This window comes from Phoenix dactylifera, chromosome 5, assembly GCF_009389715.1.
Source record: "Phoenix dactylifera cultivar Barhee BC4 chromosome 5, palm_55x_up_171113_PBpolish2nd_filt_p, whole genome shotgun sequence".
NCBI lineage: Eukaryota > Viridiplantae > Streptophyta > Magnoliopsida > Arecales > Arecaceae > Phoenix > Phoenix dactylifera.
Genome location: NC_052396.1, coordinates 4,427,422 through 4,448,312, shown reverse-complemented (window position 1 = coordinate 4,448,312; position 20,891 = coordinate 4,427,422). Strand labels below are relative to the sequence as shown.

At 37.5% G+C, this 20,891-nt stretch overlaps 2 protein-coding genes across 9 annotated transcripts; one reads left to right on the top strand and one right to left on the bottom strand.

Annotated features, from left to right (window-relative positions):
* The first annotated feature begins 8 nt into the window (after positions 1–8).
* LOC103711628 (YTH domain-containing protein 1-like) lies at positions 9–8,039 on the top strand. The gene is made up of 6 exons (XM_008797858.3): positions 9–516; positions 2,724–2,834; positions 2,937–3,092; positions 3,179–3,239; positions 5,734–5,858; positions 7,586–8,039. The coding sequence occupies exons 1-6, from the start codon at positions 139–141 to the stop codon at positions 7,652–7,654; spliced, it is 900 nt and encodes a 299-aa protein (XP_008796080.2). The 5' UTR covers positions 9–138; the 3' UTR covers positions 7,655–8,039.
* Positions 8,040–9,207: 1,168 nt separating this feature from the next.
* On the bottom strand, positions 9,208–19,781 carry LOC103711629 (luc7-like protein 3). 8 transcript variants are annotated; one of them, XR_604793.4, is made up of 12 exons: positions 19,539–19,781; positions 19,339–19,467; positions 19,221–19,260; positions 12,688–12,763; positions 12,396–12,596; positions 12,105–12,317; positions 11,579–12,012; positions 11,443–11,488; positions 11,222–11,298; positions 10,019–10,492; positions 9,757–9,905; positions 9,208–9,524 (listed from the first exon to the last, which is right to left on the bottom strand). XR_604793.4 is itself a non-coding variant. In XM_026806420.2 (8 exons), the coding sequence occupies exons 1-7, from the start codon at positions 19,579–19,581 to the stop codon at positions 11,620–11,622; spliced, it is 1,095 nt and encodes a 364-aa protein (XP_026662221.2). In that variant the 5' UTR covers positions 19,582–19,781; the 3' UTR covers positions 10,133–11,488; positions 11,579–11,619. The 8 variants fall into 8 exon arrangements, 2 of the variants coding, with proteins under 2 accessions (XP_026662221.2, XP_008796084.2); XR_003386562.2 differs by having other exon boundaries at positions 11,443–12,012; XR_604792.4 differs by having other exon boundaries at positions 10,019–11,298.
* Between the last annotated feature and the right edge of the window lie 1,110 nt (positions 19,782–20,891).

The window sequence follows — 20,891 nt, the reverse complement described above, 5'->3', positions numbered from 1 at the left end:
TACTTATTCCCGTTCCCAAAACGCAGCCCGTTGGCCGGGTGAACCATAACCTTGGTTCCGCTTTCTCGAACGACCGTCGTTTCTCCGGTTACTTCCTGAAGAGAACAACCTTGGAACCTAACCCACTCTCGCAGGAGAATGGAAGGGGACGAAACCTCCTCTGCCGAGATCTCGAGCCCGGAAGAAGGCGGCGACGACGGGATATCGGAGTACGAGAGCCAGCGGCTCTCAAGGATAAAAGAGAACAGGGCGAGGCTCGAAGCTCTCGGGCTTCCCCAACTCGCTTCCTCCCTTATTGGTTCTCTCTCCAAGCACCGGCGGCCCGGCGAAGAAGATAAGGGAAAGAAGAAGGCGAAGAAGAGGAAGGGAGTTGGACGTAGCAGTGCAGATGATGAGGACGATGAGGAATACCGACCGTCAGATGAAAACGAAGAACAAGAAGACGGGGAGAGTTCTTCCTCTAGCGAAGAGGAGAAGGAAAAAGACAAGAAGCCTCCTTCTGGTTCGCGTCGAAAGGTGCGATTTTTTTTTTCTTTGGCTGGTTTTTATATTATTGCTCGATTTTTATGGATACGATGGCTGGTTATTTTGTATTTGCTTTCTTAGATTCTTTAAAAAAAATCGATTTTGTTGGCTTAATTGGATGATAGCTTGTTGATTTCCTTTATGGACATATGAATGTGAGTATATAATTTAATATTTGCATTATTTTTTTTTTCCTGGACTAACTAATCAAAAGGCACAGTGGTGAAGGGGTGGTTGGGTGGGTCATAAACTCACATATCACAAAGAGAGAATTCTAGCCTAATGGTTCTGGGAAAGAAAACTACTTAGGTTTTGTTGGACGCACACAGAACTGAACTGAACATTATGGATGACTTTTTTCTGACTCGATAAGTTTGTTAGTTTCTGCAATTCCACTTATTTGATGACTGTTAACTGCTTTTCTTCTTCTTTTTCCGTTTTTTAATATGTACTTATGCTTTGCAATTTACATATTGAAAACTAACAAAACGATTGGTGCTTCAGTAAGTAGCCTTAAACAGCATAATTGATAATCTGGAGATTCCTATAAGTGTTCATATTTTATAATATTATCTTCTTCATGCATATCATGAATTTTTAATGAAGGTCATTGGCTGTTTTCTTTCTTCTTCATCTTCATCTTCTTTTTTAGTTTCTCTTTTCTGTCTGAACAATTCCATGGAAATGAAATGAATGGAAATTTGCTCACGGCATTGCCAAAATGTACCTCTCAAATGAAAATTTTAGCATTCACATTCTTTGATTCTCCATTCCCCCCATATTAGTGCGTGTCGTTTCCTTCATGCCTCATAAATGTTTTCATTGGAGTTTTCTTAACAGAAGCCTTTGTTTCTCATCGTAGTGATATACTTGGCTCCTCTGTTTGAATTATGTAGATGCGCTCTTTGTAAAGATTAAGAAATAATGTGTCAGAACAATTTTAGTAAGCCCTAGGGGATACTCAAGGAAGACATTGCCCCATTTTTTAGAACTTGTTCCTGCCAAGCTTCTTAGTTGATATTTTAGTTCAATTTTGATTATCTCTATTTGCTAATCTACTTAAGGGCGATAGGTGTTGATGTATATATATATATATATATATAACTGACTCAATTACCATCTCCAAACTCTCTATTCAATGCTAGGAAAATATATGCCATGTTTTGATGTGACATTTTGGTTAGCCTGATCACTTCACTACTCATTTAAAATTTAACATTTCATGATTTGCCATGGTTTTCTTCCATATAATAAAGCACACCAGTGTCGGTAGTCACAGAACCATAACAAATATGGACTCAGCACCATTTGAGTGTTCAAGGATGAAGTGCTCGGAGCTTTAGCTAGTGGAAAGAGGACCGCAAGTCTGGTCTTTGGAGCATGCCCATGGAAATTTGGCTCACATGACATTGCTTCATAGCGACTTACATCTGGGTCTTAGACCAAATTACTTTACCAAAAGTCTTGTTGTGTTCGAAGTGTTTTCTTTAGCCTCAAGTGTAAAGTTGGTAATATAAGTAGCAAGCATGCTTTGCCAAATTCTAGGAAAGAGGAAACTATTACATGGGAGAAATTGTTGTTATTTTTTTTACTGTTTTCAAAAAAGTTGAAAAATCATAAAAGCCAACTGATTTGCTGCATCACTTCATCTTCCACCCTCTTGTAATGGACTTCTCACAGATTAAGAATGAAAGACAACTTTCTAAGTTTGCTGTTCCCCTCTGACAACAAGTTATGGAAAGCAGGAAATGACTACTTCAGATGGATAGTTCAATTAATTAGAATAGTCATATAAACCGGGAACTTTCAAACTCTGAGTTTAGCGTCCAGCTTCTAAGTTGGAGCAAAATGGACTCTTCCATACGAATGTGATTGCACGTGTTGCAATCCAAGGCCTGTTCACGAGCAATTTGAAGGTTAATAATAGCATTCCAGTGTTCCATGGAATTTATATTAGATAGATTTTATGTTATATGTTTTATTATTTGTTTAGTTCAGGATTTGAATAGCTTGGTAATGCATTCATATCGAGATTTTTAGTTCCCTGCACAGTGTCGAGATTTGTCATACCATCGACGCACTATAAAAGTTTCTGCATGATTCTTTAGTATAATTTTGTGCAGCGTTCTTCAGGTCTAAGCCAGTGATTTTTAGTATTTCTTAGCTTGTACCAACTTTAGTTCTTGTTTCTAATCCAGGGAAAGAAAAGCAATTCCTTAAATGCAGCAAGGGTGGGGAAAAGTTTTGATGGAGAAGGGGACAAGAAAAATTCTGATGATTTCATTGATGACGATGCAGCCATAAAACAGGTGGATTTAAATTTTTTGACAAAAAACTGCTATGGTTAATCATGTTCCTCTATAATATCTTTGAGCTAAGACATTGCCTCAACAATAAAAATCCATATTCAGGCCATTGCTCTCTCACTCGGAGAAGCGATGGAGGAATCAGCTGCAGCAGGATTTTCTCAACATTCTGGTACAAATGTAGCTGATTCTGGTCCTCGTGGGAAAAAAGATAACACCCGCTTACAGGAAACTGTTGGGAAAAGGAAGAACAAAAAATTGGTTTGTTATTCTACATATACTTTTATCTGTATGGTACATTTTGCATCTTTGACACCCTTTTACAGTGTAGTCTGCCTTCTGTCCAGAGCAAGAGTCAGGTGCAACTAAGTGAAGATGAAGTGGTTGCTTACTTCTTTTCTTTTGATGGTAAGTAAATGTTCTTCCGTTATATCTCATGTTTATAGCTATTCAGGTTTTATAAATCCATCTTTTTAATGATGGATCTCCTGGTTAAAATTGTTGGGTATCTTTTGTTATTTTTCTCATTTTGTAATAATCTTTATCGTACCTGCTGTGTAAGATATTCTGTTCTCAGAAATACTAGTTGCCAGATTTTCAGAAGTTCTAAAAACTCTATTGATTATTATATTTATTAGTGTCATTTGTTCCTTTCTTCGTAACCTATACATATCTGCTTGAAGGCCTTACTACTAAGGAAGGTTTTTTTTTTTTATGCAGCTGTTGCTTCCCTAATTCTTCAATGTTCTTACATATATGAAATCTATCTTGGATGGGGATGGGCTTAACTAACATCCAGAAGGTTTTCCCCTACTTAGGCACATCCAAACTTTGTAAACATAACAATGGAACAATCGTTTACTTGGGTAGGCACAAATCTAATATCGAATCCTCAGGCAATGTGTCTTCATACATCTACAACTAGCAATTCTCCCCAATTAACCTACATTTATTAAATTCATTATTTCCATAGATTGCTTATACTAAATCTGCTGATACCTTATAAAAGATATGATGGGATGGGCTGTGAAATAGTGTAGAGAATCTGTTTATAAAATCAATGCTCTTCTTCCATAAATTCATTATTTACATATATTGCTTCTACTAAATCTGCTGATACCTTATAAAAGATATGATGGGATGGGCTATGAAATAATGTAGAGAATCTGTTTATAAAATCAATGCTCTTCTTCCATATGTGTGAATACTACAAACTTCACAGATCAATGTAAATAAAACCTTACTTCTTTCCTTGCAAGATTAGCTCTTAGGTTTTCTTAGCTTTAGGCACATCCTATTCATACATCAATATGAAATTCATATGATTTTCATATGCCAAATATAAAATCTGGCCTGTACTTTTCCTTTATTTTCTGATGATTGCCTAGAGTTTTAGTAAAAAAAAATAGCAGTTTTACTATGCTTTCATATTAAAGAAGGGATAGAAAATTGCATGCCTTTTGTCGTTTTTGGACCAATGTATCTTTTCTTCAAAATTTGTTTATGAAAGAAATCTTTACCCATTCTTCCTTCAATAGACCTTCTTTCTGTTGTGCTATCACCTTTATTGACCACATAATTGCTTCTCTCCTATTTCAATTTCTTCTGTAGAACAAGGGCAGAGGGATGTGTCATCACTCTCTTCATGGCCTTCTATTTTGTCAACATAGGTCTCTTCAAGCTAGGCCTCCTTCAATCTCATTTGCATTGCGGCCGTTGTCAAGCATCTTTTCGATTCCAATATCCCGTACTTGAGTGCTTTACCTATATCTCCTTTCCAATATCCTATATGCCTCCCTGATTTCCTTCTTAAGTATATTCAAATTGCCTGCTCTTTGTAGAGGCAGGTCAATATCCATGTCAATCTTTTTGTATGGTTCTTTCTTTATCCGGTCCCACTACATGTGTGCTCCCTCATAAGAGACTTTGGGGTTCAAAGGTGCACAAATTGTTTCTCTTTTATTGTGAGCATCTTTTTTTTAAAAAAAATATTTTATTCATTTTGGTACCAGGTTCCTTTAATTTGGCTTTAACCCCATTACTTGGTCGCTCACCATAGCTTGCCTGACACTGGTTTTCATTGTGCATGAGTAATTTAATTCCCTGTATTTCCCTAATGTACTCATTTGTTACTTGTTCCTTCTGGCACTCTCTGCAAACTCATGACTGTAGATGTGACAGTTTTAAATTTTCTAATACTAATTCACATGATTTGCCATTATGAGGCCAAATTTATTATGACCTATTTCTTGACATCTACTGCCAAAAATTCCTCTATCCTGTTCCAAGTCATCTGGTCAATGATTAGAGTGTTGAACTGGTAGACATATAATATTCTTGCTTCAGGAGTCTTGCCAGCTAATATTTTGGGCATATAAATGATAAAATCTCCAAATTCAGTTGTCTAGGGCCGTGGATAGACCGTCGATTGAACTTAAGGAGTTTGCATTAATTAGAGATAAGATCATAAGACTGCTATGCATACCTTGATAATGCTGAAGGTTTAGGGATGGTGAATGTAGTTGGCATCCAGCTGTAAGCATCCTAGCTGATGATTCTCCATATGAATGGTAAATTCTGACTTCTGAAGTCATCAGATTAACTGACCCAAACTGCTAAATGATTGCATGAGGGGCACGAAAGCCTATGTTAGGTGTACACGTACATGCATGCTATCGGATTACTTCTGTTATTGAAAATATAAAAGTAGGCAAAGTCAAAATTTGGCCTTCATGATTATTGTTTGGGGGTACATTTGAGCTTGATTACCTTTTTCTCCTAGTATTTGCTGAGTTTTCCAATGTGGCATTCCAAAATAAATGGCTCAGAGTTTGAGATTTTGATGTTTATATTCATTCATTTGCATACAAAGTCATGTAAATCAGTATGGTTTACTGTGCAGAAGTGGGAAAAGGCCATATCACAGTGCGGGATCTACAAAGAATGGCCATTGCTCATGATTTTACTTGGACAGGTGATGAAATTGCCAATATGATTCATTGCTTTGACAGAAATGGCGACGGAAAGGTTAGTATATTCCTTTTCTTTTTTCTTTTTCAGTATTTTGAAATATGGGGGGAGCATTAAGTAACCATTAACTTTGGGCTTTTGGACTGAATGAGGATATAATTCAAGGTGTGGCACTAACTTTCTTTCAAAATGAATGTATTTGATTGTCAAGGTTTTGTGTATCTTATAAAGAAATCAGCATTGTACAAACAGGCTAGTTAGCAGTTAGGAATGAGGATGTAATACAATGTGCGTTGCCTTTTTTCAAGATGAACGCCAATTTTGTATATCTTATAAGAGAATCAGCATTTACAATCAAGGTTAGTTAGCATGTACAAATGAGGATATAATTCAAAGTGTGAACCTATCCTTTTTTCATAATGAATGTCATTGATTGTTAAGGTTTTGCATATCTTATAAAAGAATCAGCATTATACAATCAAGGCTAGTTAGCATGTAGGAAAAATTTTCTTGTTGCTTAATTTAGTGTCAGCTAATGCGACCTGGCTTGCAAAGAGTCTAGATGAGGAGGGAAGAATTCCAAGGGAGTTGCACTCATCTTTGCTGCACAGATTATAAGCCAGAAGGTCAATGACACAATTAATTTCCATGTTTATCATACAAATTACAAAATCTTCCTGGAAAAATGGTGTGCAGATTATGCACCAAAAGGTCAAACGACAAAATTAATTTCCATGTTTTAGCATACAAATTACAAAATCTTCCTGGAAGAATGGTTATGTCCTTGAAAAAAGTCACATTTTTCACCTTTGTTGCCTATTAAGGGATATTTTACTTGTACTGAAACTGTGCAATTATGGTTGTTATTATATCAAAAACCTTGTTAGCTGCATCAATGAAACCAAAACTCTTTCCCCACATCACTTGGTAATCTGTTCCTGAACGAATGTTTGACTTTGACATGTTTGAATATTGGCAATGGAAATTGCATTTCTTTTCTAGTAATTCAAGCTAAAATCTAACCTTATCATTGTACAATGTCTGCAAATTGAGTGTTTATGTTCCATGTGTTTGAATATAGGCAACGAAAATGCATTCTTGTTCTATCAACTTTAGCTAGTTCATTGCAAGTTCGTCATGAATTAGCAAAAAATGCATGAATGTGTCGCCATTATTGGAACCAAGGTCTATGGAACTGCCCCAAACCGCCCAGTTCACGGCGTCCCAGGCCGTACCAGCGGCGAATAGGGACGGTTCTGCCATTGAAACTGAGACGCCTCTCGCCGTCGCTAGAGGGGAAGAAGGAAAAGAAAAAAAGAGGAAGAGAGAGAGAGAGAGAAGTCGGCCGGTGGAGGCTTGGGAGCCTCCGCTCGGAGGAGGCGAAGACCGGGGAGATGCCAAGGCGGGGCTTCCGCCGGGCCGGCCTCTCTCTTCCTCTCCCTCTCCCTTCCTCCCCCGCTCTCTCTCTCTCTCTTCCTCTCTCGTTCTCCCTCTCCCCCGTTTCTTCTGCTGTGTCGGTACGGGCCCGGCACGTCGTGGGCCCGTACCGACTCATTCTGTCGGGCAACCGATACGGTGTCCGGTATCGGTTTTGCCGACGTTAATTGGAACGAGATCATCTTGCACTATTACATCACCCTTTTTGGCTCAAACCAAAATAATACCATCTGGTAGAGATCGACCTTATATTTCTGTTCGTAAAATTTGTCCTTTTAGGCAAAACTTCTAGAGGTCATAATTGTCATCTTTTATTTTGACCTCATATTAAAATTTAACTCTTGCAGCTTAATTTGGATGATTTTCGAACCATTGTATCTCGATGCAACATGATGCAGGAGCCTGGAGAGTGTTAAAGTTGCGGTTGCAGTTTCGTTTATGAAGACAGAAATTTCATTCTCAGAGAATATTATTTGGCAGCTGCATTTGCTTGGCAAAATTGCTCCGCCTAGCTCAGGTGCATGTCTATACGTACTGAATGATGGAGAGAACCAAGGGAAGAAAGGGATGGATGGTTACAGTTTCCAACTATAGTTAAATGTTGTTTGTGTTGACTATAGATAGATGTTGAGCTCTCTCTCTCTCTCTCTCTCTCTCTCACGCGCGCGCGCGAGCATACGCTGTTTTCTTAATTTTCTTTTAAGACTCTTGGTTAAAGTATCTTAGATGTGGCTTTCATTTAGAGCTCCGTGTGAGAAACTTGTCTTACCTTACCACCATATATTTACCTTACCACCAACATATATGAGACCATGAGATCTGGTCAGGAGGCTGTGGTGTCTTTTGCCCATGAATCTCCTACATGCTTGTCATTTTCACTCAAAAATAGATTCACCAAAAAAAAAAAAAAATTTCAGATTCATAAATACAAATTTCATTTATTTAATTGAATTAGCATTATCACATGTTCTTCTACTTGTAGTGTGATAGCATACTACAATTTTGTGTAGATATCTTCTATTATATAATTAGGGCACTTGCTTGGTAATATGTGTTGAATTGATTATCTAACATGGGCAGGAATGCTTTGTTCTTTTCAGTGAGATTGCACCACTGATTTATTTACCTGCCCTTGGCTTAAAATGCACCCAGGATGCTTCCTTAGGCATCCACTTCAGTAATTGATAGCCCTGTTGTAATTTACGTTGCCAATAGGAATGTAAATGGTACCCGAAAATCTGATATCCCAATTATCTTATATTAATTGTGTACGAATGCAATATAAGTTTTTGGTAATCCTATCGGATCAGTATCAGACTTGGTATTTAGGATTCAATTTCTTATTGATGGCTATATTTAAATCTATAAACTTGATAATCCGGGCATGTAATAATTTAGAAATATGAAGAGAATTGTCTAGATAATCTCGGAATATAGGTATATATGCTCTCTATAATTCTTGTCTATTATCAGTTCAATTTATAAATTCTTGGTGGCACGTAGATTTCAATTCTGCTTTAATCAAATCAACCATAATTGAAAATTAAATTTGTTCTTAAAGGAGTGCAGTTTTTCAAAATCAATCATTTACCTTTTATATAATTTGCTAAAATTTACTATATATGGAAGGCTACTACCAAGAGGGTCTTTTGGTTTTGAGAATTGTTAGCTATTGGCTGGTTGGCCTATTAAAATCATGTGCTGAGTTGTATTTAAGAAAACTTAAATCTGAACTCGAATCCAATAATTAATTGGGTTCGGATGTGAGTTCGTATTTCACCCATTTTAATGGATCCGGATCTGAATCCAAGCTTCTTGACATATTTGATCAAATTTGGATGTGGGTTTTAAGGGTCGGACTCGGGTCGGATCCATTTACAGCCCAAGTTGCCGTGGGGGAGGCCGACTTCTGCTCCTGGAGAACGGAGCAGGCTATATATATATATCATCACAGATTGGGTCAAATTTGTTTTTGTTGGATGATAATTATATTCTTCAAGAAATTAATTCAGTGACTAAATTTTGCGGAGGTTCAAGCGGTGTACAGCCATAGCTATTGCACGCCAAGTTGCGCGGAGTTCAGCCTCGGGCGCAAAACAGGACTCGAAGATCCTGGCTCCAGCATAGAGAACACGGCCATGTTCATCCCGAATCACGAGCCCAGCTCCGCCATCTTCCAGTTATAACTTCCTGATATTTAGTTTACATCACCCTTTGTTCTCGATAATTGTATCCATTAAATATGCATATATTCAGTTTCTGCCCTTCGGTGTGTTTGCTCATTTCCTAATCACAAGGTCCATGGTGTGAGATTTTATGTTTAGGAAAACAGCAAGAATAACCAAGGAAAGTTTAAGTTAAAATAAGTAATAACATGCACGTTAAAGTTGAAATTCCTGCAGGTGCAAATGTAAGACGGTGCGACACTAATGATGTTATGCGAGAAGGTGGGGAGGACTACACATGCGGACCAAGAAGTATGCAATATAATAGCAAAGGATAAGAAATATAAAATTACCAAGTTGCAGGGTAGCTGGATCCCCTACGCGACCTACTCATATTGGTTGCATGATTCTTTTAGATCAAGTTGGGGCCATTTGCATTGTCTTTGTATCTAGATCAGCGGGATTCACCCAGGGAAGTAAATCGAAGCTTAAATGGGAAACCCTGTAAAGAAAGGTACATTGTAACCGCAAAGCAAAACAAGGTGTTGGAAACATGAAAACTCAAAGAAATTCTAAAAGAAGATTGTACGCTATTCTCAGCAAATGGAAGAATACCTGTCAAAAAATGTGTTGGACTCCACTGGAGGTCCCAAATGTAGAAGCAAAATTTGCTTCAAAGGAGGTGCCACTATTGGTGCTAGTACTTGGGAGTATTTTTTTGACATTACATAGGAATCAGCATCATGCATATCTAGTGCTCAATGAGATGAATTCTGAAGGACAACAATATGTATTGTTTGAGGGCTGCTGATTGAAATCACTGGCTGATTTTTGCTTTTGTCAAATGGGACTTCTAGCATTCACACCTTTCCCTTTGAAACTCTCCATGAGCAGTTTCCCCTCTTTCACACAATGGAGGTTACAGGTTTGCTTGTGTTTGAATTTGTCGAGGAGCTTCAAGATTTTTCAGATTATTGTGGCTGCAATGCTTCATAAGAGAATTCCGAGCATGGAGGATCCTATAGATGCAGTGTCTATAATGGCAGAGGCTTTTTGCTTAAACTCCTCACTTTCTGTTCTAGGATAGAACTACAGCAGCAACAACACGACTAATGTCAGTCGCAGTCACAATATAAATGTTTCAGAAACCTGAAGCCATACTATCATAAGTTTAACTTCCGGAACTATTTTTCATGCATGTCCAGGGTAAGCTTGACATGTATTAACATTTGGATACAAATCATCAGCCCTGCTATTCAAGGTTAATTATGCCCTGATGGATAGTGGCACAGGACCTCCCTGAACTGGGCATCACCTCTTCTGCACACTAGAGCTCGTCATAACCTTTTTGTACAAGAATAGAAAACCTCACCAATTCACATCAAGCCATCAGATTTTCACATAAATTTTTCGCGGTATCAAAGTTTAGCCGGATTTCTGTATTTGTATTTGAGTAATTCTAGCATATTTCCTTATTCATGAATTTATTTCCAATATGATTTCATAATGGGTATAATGCTCAATCAGGAGTCATGTCCTTTATATGCTTCTAAGACATTATATCAAGGGATTGCCTTTTGACATATCAATAAAAATTCTCCAAGAGAACTTTCCAATTTATGTTTTGACCTCTGAAGTTTAATCCTAACAATTGAATCGCTTTCACCCTTCACATTGCATCACATACTATCATGACTTTTCATGAATTATTGCAATATTTGTTTCCAAGGTTATGACTACGTATCAACAAAGGTAATCTTACCATAGCAGTAAATCACTTTTTTTAATAAAAAAAAGAAAATGGAGATCTTGTATTACCTTCATATATCCGGATTAAAAAAATTATTGCCTTCCATGGAATCCCCATCATTCATGTTATGACTTGGATCTGTCATCTTGATAACGGAAAGAAAATGCGGCACACAAAATATGATGCTCTAAGAACAAAATCAATGGACATAGAAAGAAGAATCACAGCAGCACAGCACAACTCAAAACCCTATATTATAAGAAAAGGATGGAAGGATAATTGTACCTACCTCAAATGTTTTCCTTTAATAGGAAGATGGTATGATTTCAACAGAGCTGTTAGAATATCAGCAGAGTTTTAACCATGATGGTATTCAACGTAAGCACTTGAAGTGCATATAAGAAGAAAGAGACAAAATAAGCTACCTCTTCAGTCATAGAACTTGGAAAATTATCCACACCACTAGTTAATATGGTCGAACTGGGCTTCTTGATGACCTCCTATACCCATGCCTGACAGGAGAACGTGATCTGCTCCTTCCTTGAGTCCTATCCTGTGGTATATCCCCATTTCTGTCCTGATACCTCTCCCTGTCCCACTCCCTTCCATTTCTATGGTGGCCACGCCTCCAATCCGATCCTCTCGCTCCATCCCTGCTCCCTCTTTCACTCCACTCATGAGATCTTTGACTTCCAAAATTCCGGTCTCGGTACCGATCATGGTCACGATCCCGCTCTGCATACCTCTCTCTACCATTCCCCCTAACACTATGCTCATACTCCTCCCTCCTTTTTCTTCGTTCTTCTGCTTCCTTCTCCCTTGCTAGTTTCTCTTCTTCTCTTGCCTTCTCCTTCGCAGCCTGCAGAGCAAAACATGCCCACAATCATTCAATTCATTAAAACAAGACAGTATTAAATTTTGACCTGAAAAGCATAGTGTCAAATACTTTACCTTGAACTCACTGAGAAAATCTCTCACCATCCCATAACCAACATGCTGCTTCCCAGTTACATGAGACTGGGTCCTCTCGAGAGCATCATTCGCTACCAAAAATGAGCCGCAAATCTCACAAAGTGCCATCTTCTTCTCTTGTGGAAGCATCATCACGTTGTCATTAGATGATTGCTGGGTCAAGGCTGTCTTCTCAGCATTCAACATATCCACCTGTAAAAGAGTATCATTTTCATTTTGAATTGTGTGGTCAACTGTAATCAATATAAGGCAAGAATCCTTATACCTCACCTTTCTCATTAGTGCCTCAGCTTCATCAACCTTGCCAGATTCACCAAGCGCCTCCACTTGCTCTAATAGTTTCTTTATTTTCTCTTCTAGCACTGAAAGCTGCTCAGATTTCTCAGCCAAGATTGGAGGAGAAGGAGGTACTTCTACCTCCTGTGCTAGCCGCTCACGACCACGCTTGACTTTCCTGTCCAAGTCCATCACCTGCAACATAAATTAGTACCTTAAGACCTTCACCCTACAGGGAGTGAACTATTGTAAGTAAAACATGACTGTCTTGCTGTGATAGGCTCACCAGTTTCTCACAAAATTGTGCAAGCTCTGCTTCAAACTTGGGGACATAGGAATCATGTCTAGGAGACTTCTCAAAACTGTAAGTTGGAAAAAAGGGGAAAAAGAAGAAAAAAAAGAAAGAAAAGGTAAATATAACTCCTCAGTACAATGCAACTAAGGCAAACGAAACCATATTATTAATAGCAGTAATGGATATTAGTTAAAAAGACAAGCATTGGGAAGAAGGGAAAGTAAACAAACATCTGAAATTTTCAGAGGTGATTTTTCTTTCTTCTTTTAAACAACCCCAAAGGCAAATATATTTCTAATGATATGTCATAGTTAACAAGCAAGATGTGTAACTGTCTCAAGAACTGCAAGTATATAAGCTCAAAGGTCTGTCTGGGCCTGGTCTAATGAATATCCAAGTTATTCACAAAAGGGGAAAAAAAAAAAAGCAAGCAGTAAGCCTCAAGAAATATCAATTTTGCATAGTCTTCAAGAGGAATTTAGATATGTAAGGTGACTGGCTCTGTGTATCTAGGATGAACTAGAGGTGCAAATAGTTACATTGGACGGCAGATTTGATCAGCCTGGACCCGATCTAGTAAGAAAACTTACTACATTTTTTTCTTTCTAAAATAGGAAGATAGAGCAAATCCCCAATATATCTGTGGCCTCCATCCACAGTTTAACAGTCAACACAGAACTGGCCCCATTCAATCATAGAACAGACTTGATTTCTGGTTTGACCAGGCTAACCGGATTGTGCTAAAAGTCATGCTGACATGTTTGCAACGGCAGAAAGAAAACATAATAATCACCATTTCACTGAGAATAAAGGGGACACATAAACAATCGCTCATATAGTGCTAATGTAGTTGAGTTTTGTGGAAATTAACATCTGGATTTCTGGTGTAACAACTTTCAATCAAGATGATGTTAGAAGCTGCGTTGACCTGTTTAGAGAATATATACCAGAATAACTCTGCAGAGGAACAAAAAGAAGGTTACATGGAATATTGCTATTTAGTAAAATTTTGAAAAAAACAGATTAAAATGGAATCTGAAATAGCAGCTTAAGAGATTACCTGCTTTTCCTCATCATATAAAAAAGTCAGCTAGAGTTGGGAAAAAAAAAAGACGTCACAGTACTCAAGGTTACTCAAGAGACAGTCAATAATCATCTTTTCGAACACTTCTCAGAAGATGCATGGTGCTCTCAAGAATATGGGCACCAAACAGACTGTAGTATTTTATTTGAAAGCAGTTCTTGAGGTTACTCAAATCCGAAAGTTAGGTCTTGCCAGGTTTCCTGGTAAGGACCATTAATAAGAAGATACTTTAGGTGGCAACTAGTGTTTCCAGGTTTTAACATACCCCTCAATGATCAGAAAATTATCAAGGTAGCAGAGAGGAGTATCACTCACGTAAAGCAGTAAAGTAGGAAGGACTTGATGGCTAAGTCAGTTAACTGTTTGAAGACAAGGTTCTTTTAAAAGAAAATTTCGCAGCATCAGATGCTGGATTTCCTAAATTTTCTTGCATGATGCTTTGAGAAAAAGGAATTCTGTATCCCACATGAGATAAAGAAAGCCCAAATAAACTACTGCTTCAGATCATTTCATCTATGTATATAAATACAAAGGCAGCACTCGAGAAAAAGACCAAAGCCAAATTCATCTTTGGGTATTCTGTAATCTCATAAAAGTGAGACTTCAAATGGTACAAATGTTTGTTATCTGCTACAACAAAGTCAACCCTCTCTATCCAAGGAGTGATCCACAAATTTCATCTCAGGCCTTGAGGCGAGGCATAGTAAACATATTATCCCAATTATTTAAAAATTCTCACTTACACAGATTTTTGACCATTATTCTTGACATACAAATTAATCAACAATCAATCAATTTTTCACAAATTTCACAATTTATTCACTAATTATACATGACTAGTTAAGAAATTTTGTGAATTACAGATTCATAGACTCCCCAATATTCCCACCCAAAAACAATCCTATATGTTGTTGCTGATGATGGTGTTATCATGCTATTACTTTTCCCCTCTTCCATGCTTGCTTTTCAGATGAATGAAAAATTTCAACAATCTTACATTCTTTACTTATAGTTATTTTTATATTTTTATTAAACTGAATTTATTTGAACCTCTTACTTCTTTTTTTTTTTGCATTTTTCTGAATTCCAGATCATTAGCTCTAGCCGAATCATTCCTGAATGCTGAACTTTTGACCATGAAGTGAGGTTATCCAAAAAAGCTTCGATGATGACTTTGAGGCTTTACGGCTTTATAGCACGAAGAGTAGGAGGCTCATGTGAAGTGCACATTTCAATCTTTTAATTTACAACTTAAATGAGTGCAGATTTCAATCTTTCAATTACGACTTAAATGGGAGGCATACATGTTGGGTTTCGATTGGCCTCAGCCAGATAATTACGAAGAAACAATCTCTCCATATCTTCTTGCATGGCTCGTGAAGCAAATCCTGAGGTATGATACTGTACAGTAATCACTAAACTTTATGCGCAATGTGCACTTGGCATTTGGAATGCATGACCATAACAAATATCTTAGTCAAGTCTGAACCTAACACTCATCCTTTGTTTGCTTTTTTTGACATTATTTTTCTCACATTTTTAAACCTCCTAAGCTTATGCCTTGCCCCATCAAGAGTCTAAATGTCTTACTTTATTCCATTGTCCTTTTAAAATTTGCTCTTATCACTCAAATGGCAAATTTTCCTGTCTTTCCATGAGTAAAATACACTGGTATAGCTAAAGTTGCCTATCTCTAAATTGCAACCAAAGTTTAATGGAACAATAGCATGTCTACTCTCCAAGTGATAAGATGTTTCATGTTAGTCAAATGCACTTCCATGAGTTGCTGTTTCATTTTGCGGGAATCATAATAAATAACATAATTGATTAATAGATGCACTGTACAAATAAGAAACATAATTCAAACCAAGGACCGCCAAACTGGTACCGAGACCCCTACCAGTAGGCAGTCAGTCCAGTTCAGTACCGAACCGGTACAGAATCGGTACCGAACCAGAAACTAGTACTGAACCGGCACCGGTACAGCTAGGGCGTGCCGGTTCCGTACCAGTACGCCCAATTTTTTTTATTTTTGAAGAATATTTAATTGGTAATCCAAATCATTGAAGTCTTTTAATGATTTTAAGTGTAATTTGATATTTTTTTGGTATTTTTTTGATATTTTTTTGATATTTTTTAATATTTCTATGATCCCGGTTGAACCTAATGCTGCATTTTATTGTTTTAAAATCATACAAATCATAAAATATTTAGTGAGATGTTGCATGCTACAAGGAACAACATAAAATATTCTCAATTCAAGTAGTAACATAAAAAATATAAAATAATACAATCAATTATATACATTTAATGTACAACATACATATGGATATCTAAAATCGGGTCAAGTAGCGATGGCCTTCGTAGATATCTGGATCATAAGCATAGTCAGGAGGCATATCAACATATCCCGCTAACCAAGCAGCGGTGTAGTCTTATACGTTTATTCTATAAGGAACGCGAGCTAAGATTATAAGCATTCTCGAATCTCTCGCTAAAGCTCTGTCTCTGAGAGATGTCCTCTGGCCGATAATACAACTATGGAAGGGCCCATCCGAATATGTCGGCAGCAAAATCCAACCCATGAGATGCTCCAAGCTGCATAAGATAGTAGCCACCGAAAGATGCCTCAGACGCACCATATCCATATCCGTATCCATATAGATCATAGGCTGTCTGTGGCTGCGAATAATAAGATCCAGTATACGACTCGAAATCTGATACGTCTATGGATCCTACTCCACGTGCGAGATCATCTGCAGCTGCATCGTGTCCTCCTGAATAACCTCGAAGAACCCATCTTCTATATGCAATCATATCCTCGTGGGTTATGGTGCATCATGATCCCTATCTTGTGTAGCATGCATAAACTAGAACTCACCAGCGTATCAAAGATCACCCTGCGACTGTGTCTCATAAACAATAGTCTCATGTCCTCCGCTCCCTCCATAGCCAGCAGATCCATAACCACTAGAACTGCCATCGTTGCTGCTCCAGAACTCCTTATCGACACTCTCCATTGGGGCTGTAGGTGCCTTTTGTTTTTCTTTTTGGAAGAGGAAGCATACCTTATTTAGCTTTGGCTCTTCCTTCTGATAGCCTAAATCAGTATTGTTTGTAGATTTTTTGGAAAGAGGAAGCTTTGGCTTTGTGTGGACTCGCCGTTGGGAAGGCCCGAGAGGCCTTCCCAACACCGCTGAAGGGGCTTTTAAAGCCCCAGCAGGCCGCACTGTGGCATTATTTCCATAGTATGCCACAGTGGCCGCCATTGTGGCATTATTGCCACAGTGCTCCGTGACTCGGTGCAAACCGAGTCGGCACTTTGGCTTCTTTACCCCTTTCTTCTTACAGATGTCCATGGATACTAAGCTATGCTAGGTAGTCATATGATCCCAATGAATAAATGCATGTTGTTTGTCCCTTTCCAGTAAGAAGAAAATAATCAGTTTGTAAAGAATCCATACTATTCTTGAAAAACCCTATGATGTACAATTCATTAAACATATCTTTTCTCACTAATAAGTCATACACACTAAAAAATTAAATTAAATCCCATCTCATTTTAGTTTCAAAATAGATCCCTCCACGTGATCTTTCGTATCTCTTGTTATCTTCTCCTATGTAGCCATCTAGTCTTCCAAGAAACACCCTCTCTTCTTATGGGAATCCATGCAATGATATTTCCACTTCATCCAACCACTATCTATAATTATTTCCTCAAGACCCATCAGCGGTGCATACAAGAATAATAACAAACAATTTTATCATCAATTTAAATAGTTCTAGATTGTTGAGCAATTACTCACTCTCTTTTATTAGTCTACATTTTCTTTCCTCCCCTCCTATCTGTTATTTCTATCGATAAGCATTGCTCATGTATGTCAAGCTACATCGACCATCCTCCTCATTATCATAATCACTAATAAGAACACTTATATCAGCAATTTTGCCACCTTTCAAGCAATATATATTCGACCCACACAGTGTTCTCCAACACCGATTACATCTAATATGAGAGCAAAATGCTTGTTCCTAAGTTTGAAAGGTGCAGTTCTACATGCCATCTCCAAGGAACACTCTCCATTCATGATGATAAGTCATGATGTGTTTCCTTTAGAGGCTGCCTCAGATGCCAAAAACCCTTGCTTCTCCAAATCAGAGTTAGCACCGTGTGACATACTTATCAAAGATGCCATTTCATTTTTGATCGATTCTACTCTAAGCAAAAAGGCATTCTTCATGGATTACAATTGAAGGAGATGAATTTACATCTTTGGATGTCATGTTTGCAAATTATTGGCAGTTGATTGCTAGATGTGTGAAAATACTCCTTTATACAACAATGACTTCAAGCTAGTTCATCTTCTCTTTCACTCACATCTGTGCTTTCTGCTTCCTATAGATATGCATAGAAATCATTATTGAGAATTAAATATATAGGAATCGATCATTTTATATGGTGCAATTTATTTAAAATATTTATGGTTCAAAAAAGTGGAACAATAAAAAATATATAATAAAAAATAATGAAACTCATTTTTCTAAAATATTATGATGACCAAGACACGAGGCAAGGACAAGAACATGTGCCTAGAAAATTATACAACAAGCAATTCTTTCCATTCATTTAACATGTTTTCACACACATATCTATTTATGAATACATGTAACTTCAGTTCACTCCATGACGCTCATGAGGCTGTTGTCATTGGGATATGCCTACAGAACCTGCATAGTATATTAAACTTCCAAAATAAGTTTAAAAGCTCAATTTTGACAAATTCGGCATTCATGCCCAAAGGGACAAATTAAACTAGGATTAAAAATGATGGATCAAGAGTCATGGTAACACTAATGGACGGATGGAAAAACATGCGTAAAGCCCAGAATGAGGAATAAGATTCCCTTATATGGTTCCGTGCAAGGATCTGATCACAAAGCTTTAGACCAGTTACCTCAAAGGAAAAACAATGCAATAGCCATGGAACTCCAAATGTCATATTTAGCATAGCACGCCAGTAACCCATATTAAAGCTCCCTCCTACATGACACGTGTAAAGCAGCAATCTTCAAAAGAATTCTTCTAGTCATAAACTAACTAATAGCAAAAGCAGGTTCTAGTCATCCACCATGCCCATACAACGAAAATAATTCATTCCACAAGTTGCCAGGCTAAGCCAAAATCATGGATTACGGGTATGTTGACTTGCATAAAAGATCAAATACTAACATTCAATAACACAACAACATTCTACAAAACCAACTAAAGAGTTGGATAATAAAGTCCCAGTAATGGAAAAATACCAATTCATAAACAGGTATAAAAATCATTAAAAAAAGCGAACACTCTGACATTGGAAAACGTTATTCCACAATTTTAATTCAAGGTGTTCTTCAAAACCAATTTTAATTCAAGGAAGTTGGTAGCATAAGCACTTACCTCTCTTTGAGCTTCAGATCATGGATTTTAGGGCAAGGTCCTGACAAAGAACCCAAGCCTAAGAAGTCGCAAAATAATTTGAACAAGAAACCAAAGAAGGGACAGATCAAAACCTTACCAAGATCGCTCTTCGTGTTCACAAAAAGATCGTGCGGGCAGAATCGCACCATGAACGAACCACATACCTCCCTATCGTCCCAGCGGATCTCCTTGTACCCTTTCTTCTCCTCCTCCGTGAGATTTCGAGCTGCGAACACCGTACAGAATAGATAAATCTATCAAAGAAGCTACGCCAAGAGGTCGATCGCGAAGGATTACCTGCCCCCATGAGTTCATCGAGGAGTGCTCTCTGGGCGTCCATGGCCGGAGAAGGCCCTAGGTTTTCCGCAAACGAAGGCAACGGGGCGAGCACCAAATCAAACCCTAGCGATGAAGGAAAGGATAACAGCGGAGAGAACGGTGAGAGGTGGTTGCCACAGGGTTTTATAGCGCAGTCGAAAAGAGGAGCAGGGCTGCGTGGTTGGAGTAGTCCTCTTCTTGCATGCCTCTTGGCGGTCTCTTCACCGCCCGAGGAGTTCCTTTTTCTTTTCGTTTTCTTTTTTCCTTTTAAAATTTCTTCTTTCAATATGACTCCTAAACAAACTAATTTTTATATGCATCTAAAGTGGGTTCAAAACCAAAAAAAAAAAAATTGTGAGCTATTGCGTCAACTTGCCTACTACAAGTTCAAAATTACGGGAGGCAAAACACAGCCGCTAACCCGGTGATTTTCTAGGCGGACGTTTCCTATCCGTTTAGCCGTCTTCTTTTTTTTACTTTGTTAATGTGAAAAATTAGTATACCAAAAAAAAAAAAAAAAGGTTTAAAGTTGTTGCCGGCGCTCCGTATTCTTTTTACGCCATTTTAAGAATTATTAACTCCTATACATATATATTTTTTTTAAAATTAGGTAGCGATACTTATAGAAAAATATGCAAATAATATATATTTGAGGTGGACATATTATATGATCAAAATAAATATTTATATATGGGCAGGCTATCGGACAGCAAATAATTATACTTTTAAAATATATAATAAATAATTGTTGGTAAGATAAAATTTGAGCGGCACATTATTTTATTTGCCCATGCAGGTTAAATTTATTTTTAAGATCTAAGACTGGTGAAAAACCCAACCAAAATTGAATGAAAATAATTTTCAATGACTTCACTAACTGAGCCAATTTATACCTTTATCCCTTAACTCGAAGTTTTTAGAACCCTGCGGCCCCTATGCTATGCATTTTTATGTACTCATAAATGGAATTTCATTTTCAATGATTAAGCAGGGTATTGAAGGAAAGGCCAAAACCGCTGAGGAACCATTCAGGACAAGTTTTGATTAGATTAGTTTAAGATTTGACAGAGTGTATATCAAATCAAAAATAAATACTGATCATTTTATCACCAAAAATTGAAAATTATTTCGTAGAAGAAACGAAGTATTAGCTTTAAAACGGTTCCTTCTTTGCATACTATGTTAACCTTCTAAATTCATAGGATTCGCTCGCTAAACTAACATGTTCATATTCCTAGTTCACTAAACTAACATCTTCATATACCTAGTCAATGATTATTCGCCATAAATGCAAGTTGTCTTTAGAGTTGCGACATACTCAAGAGTATGCTT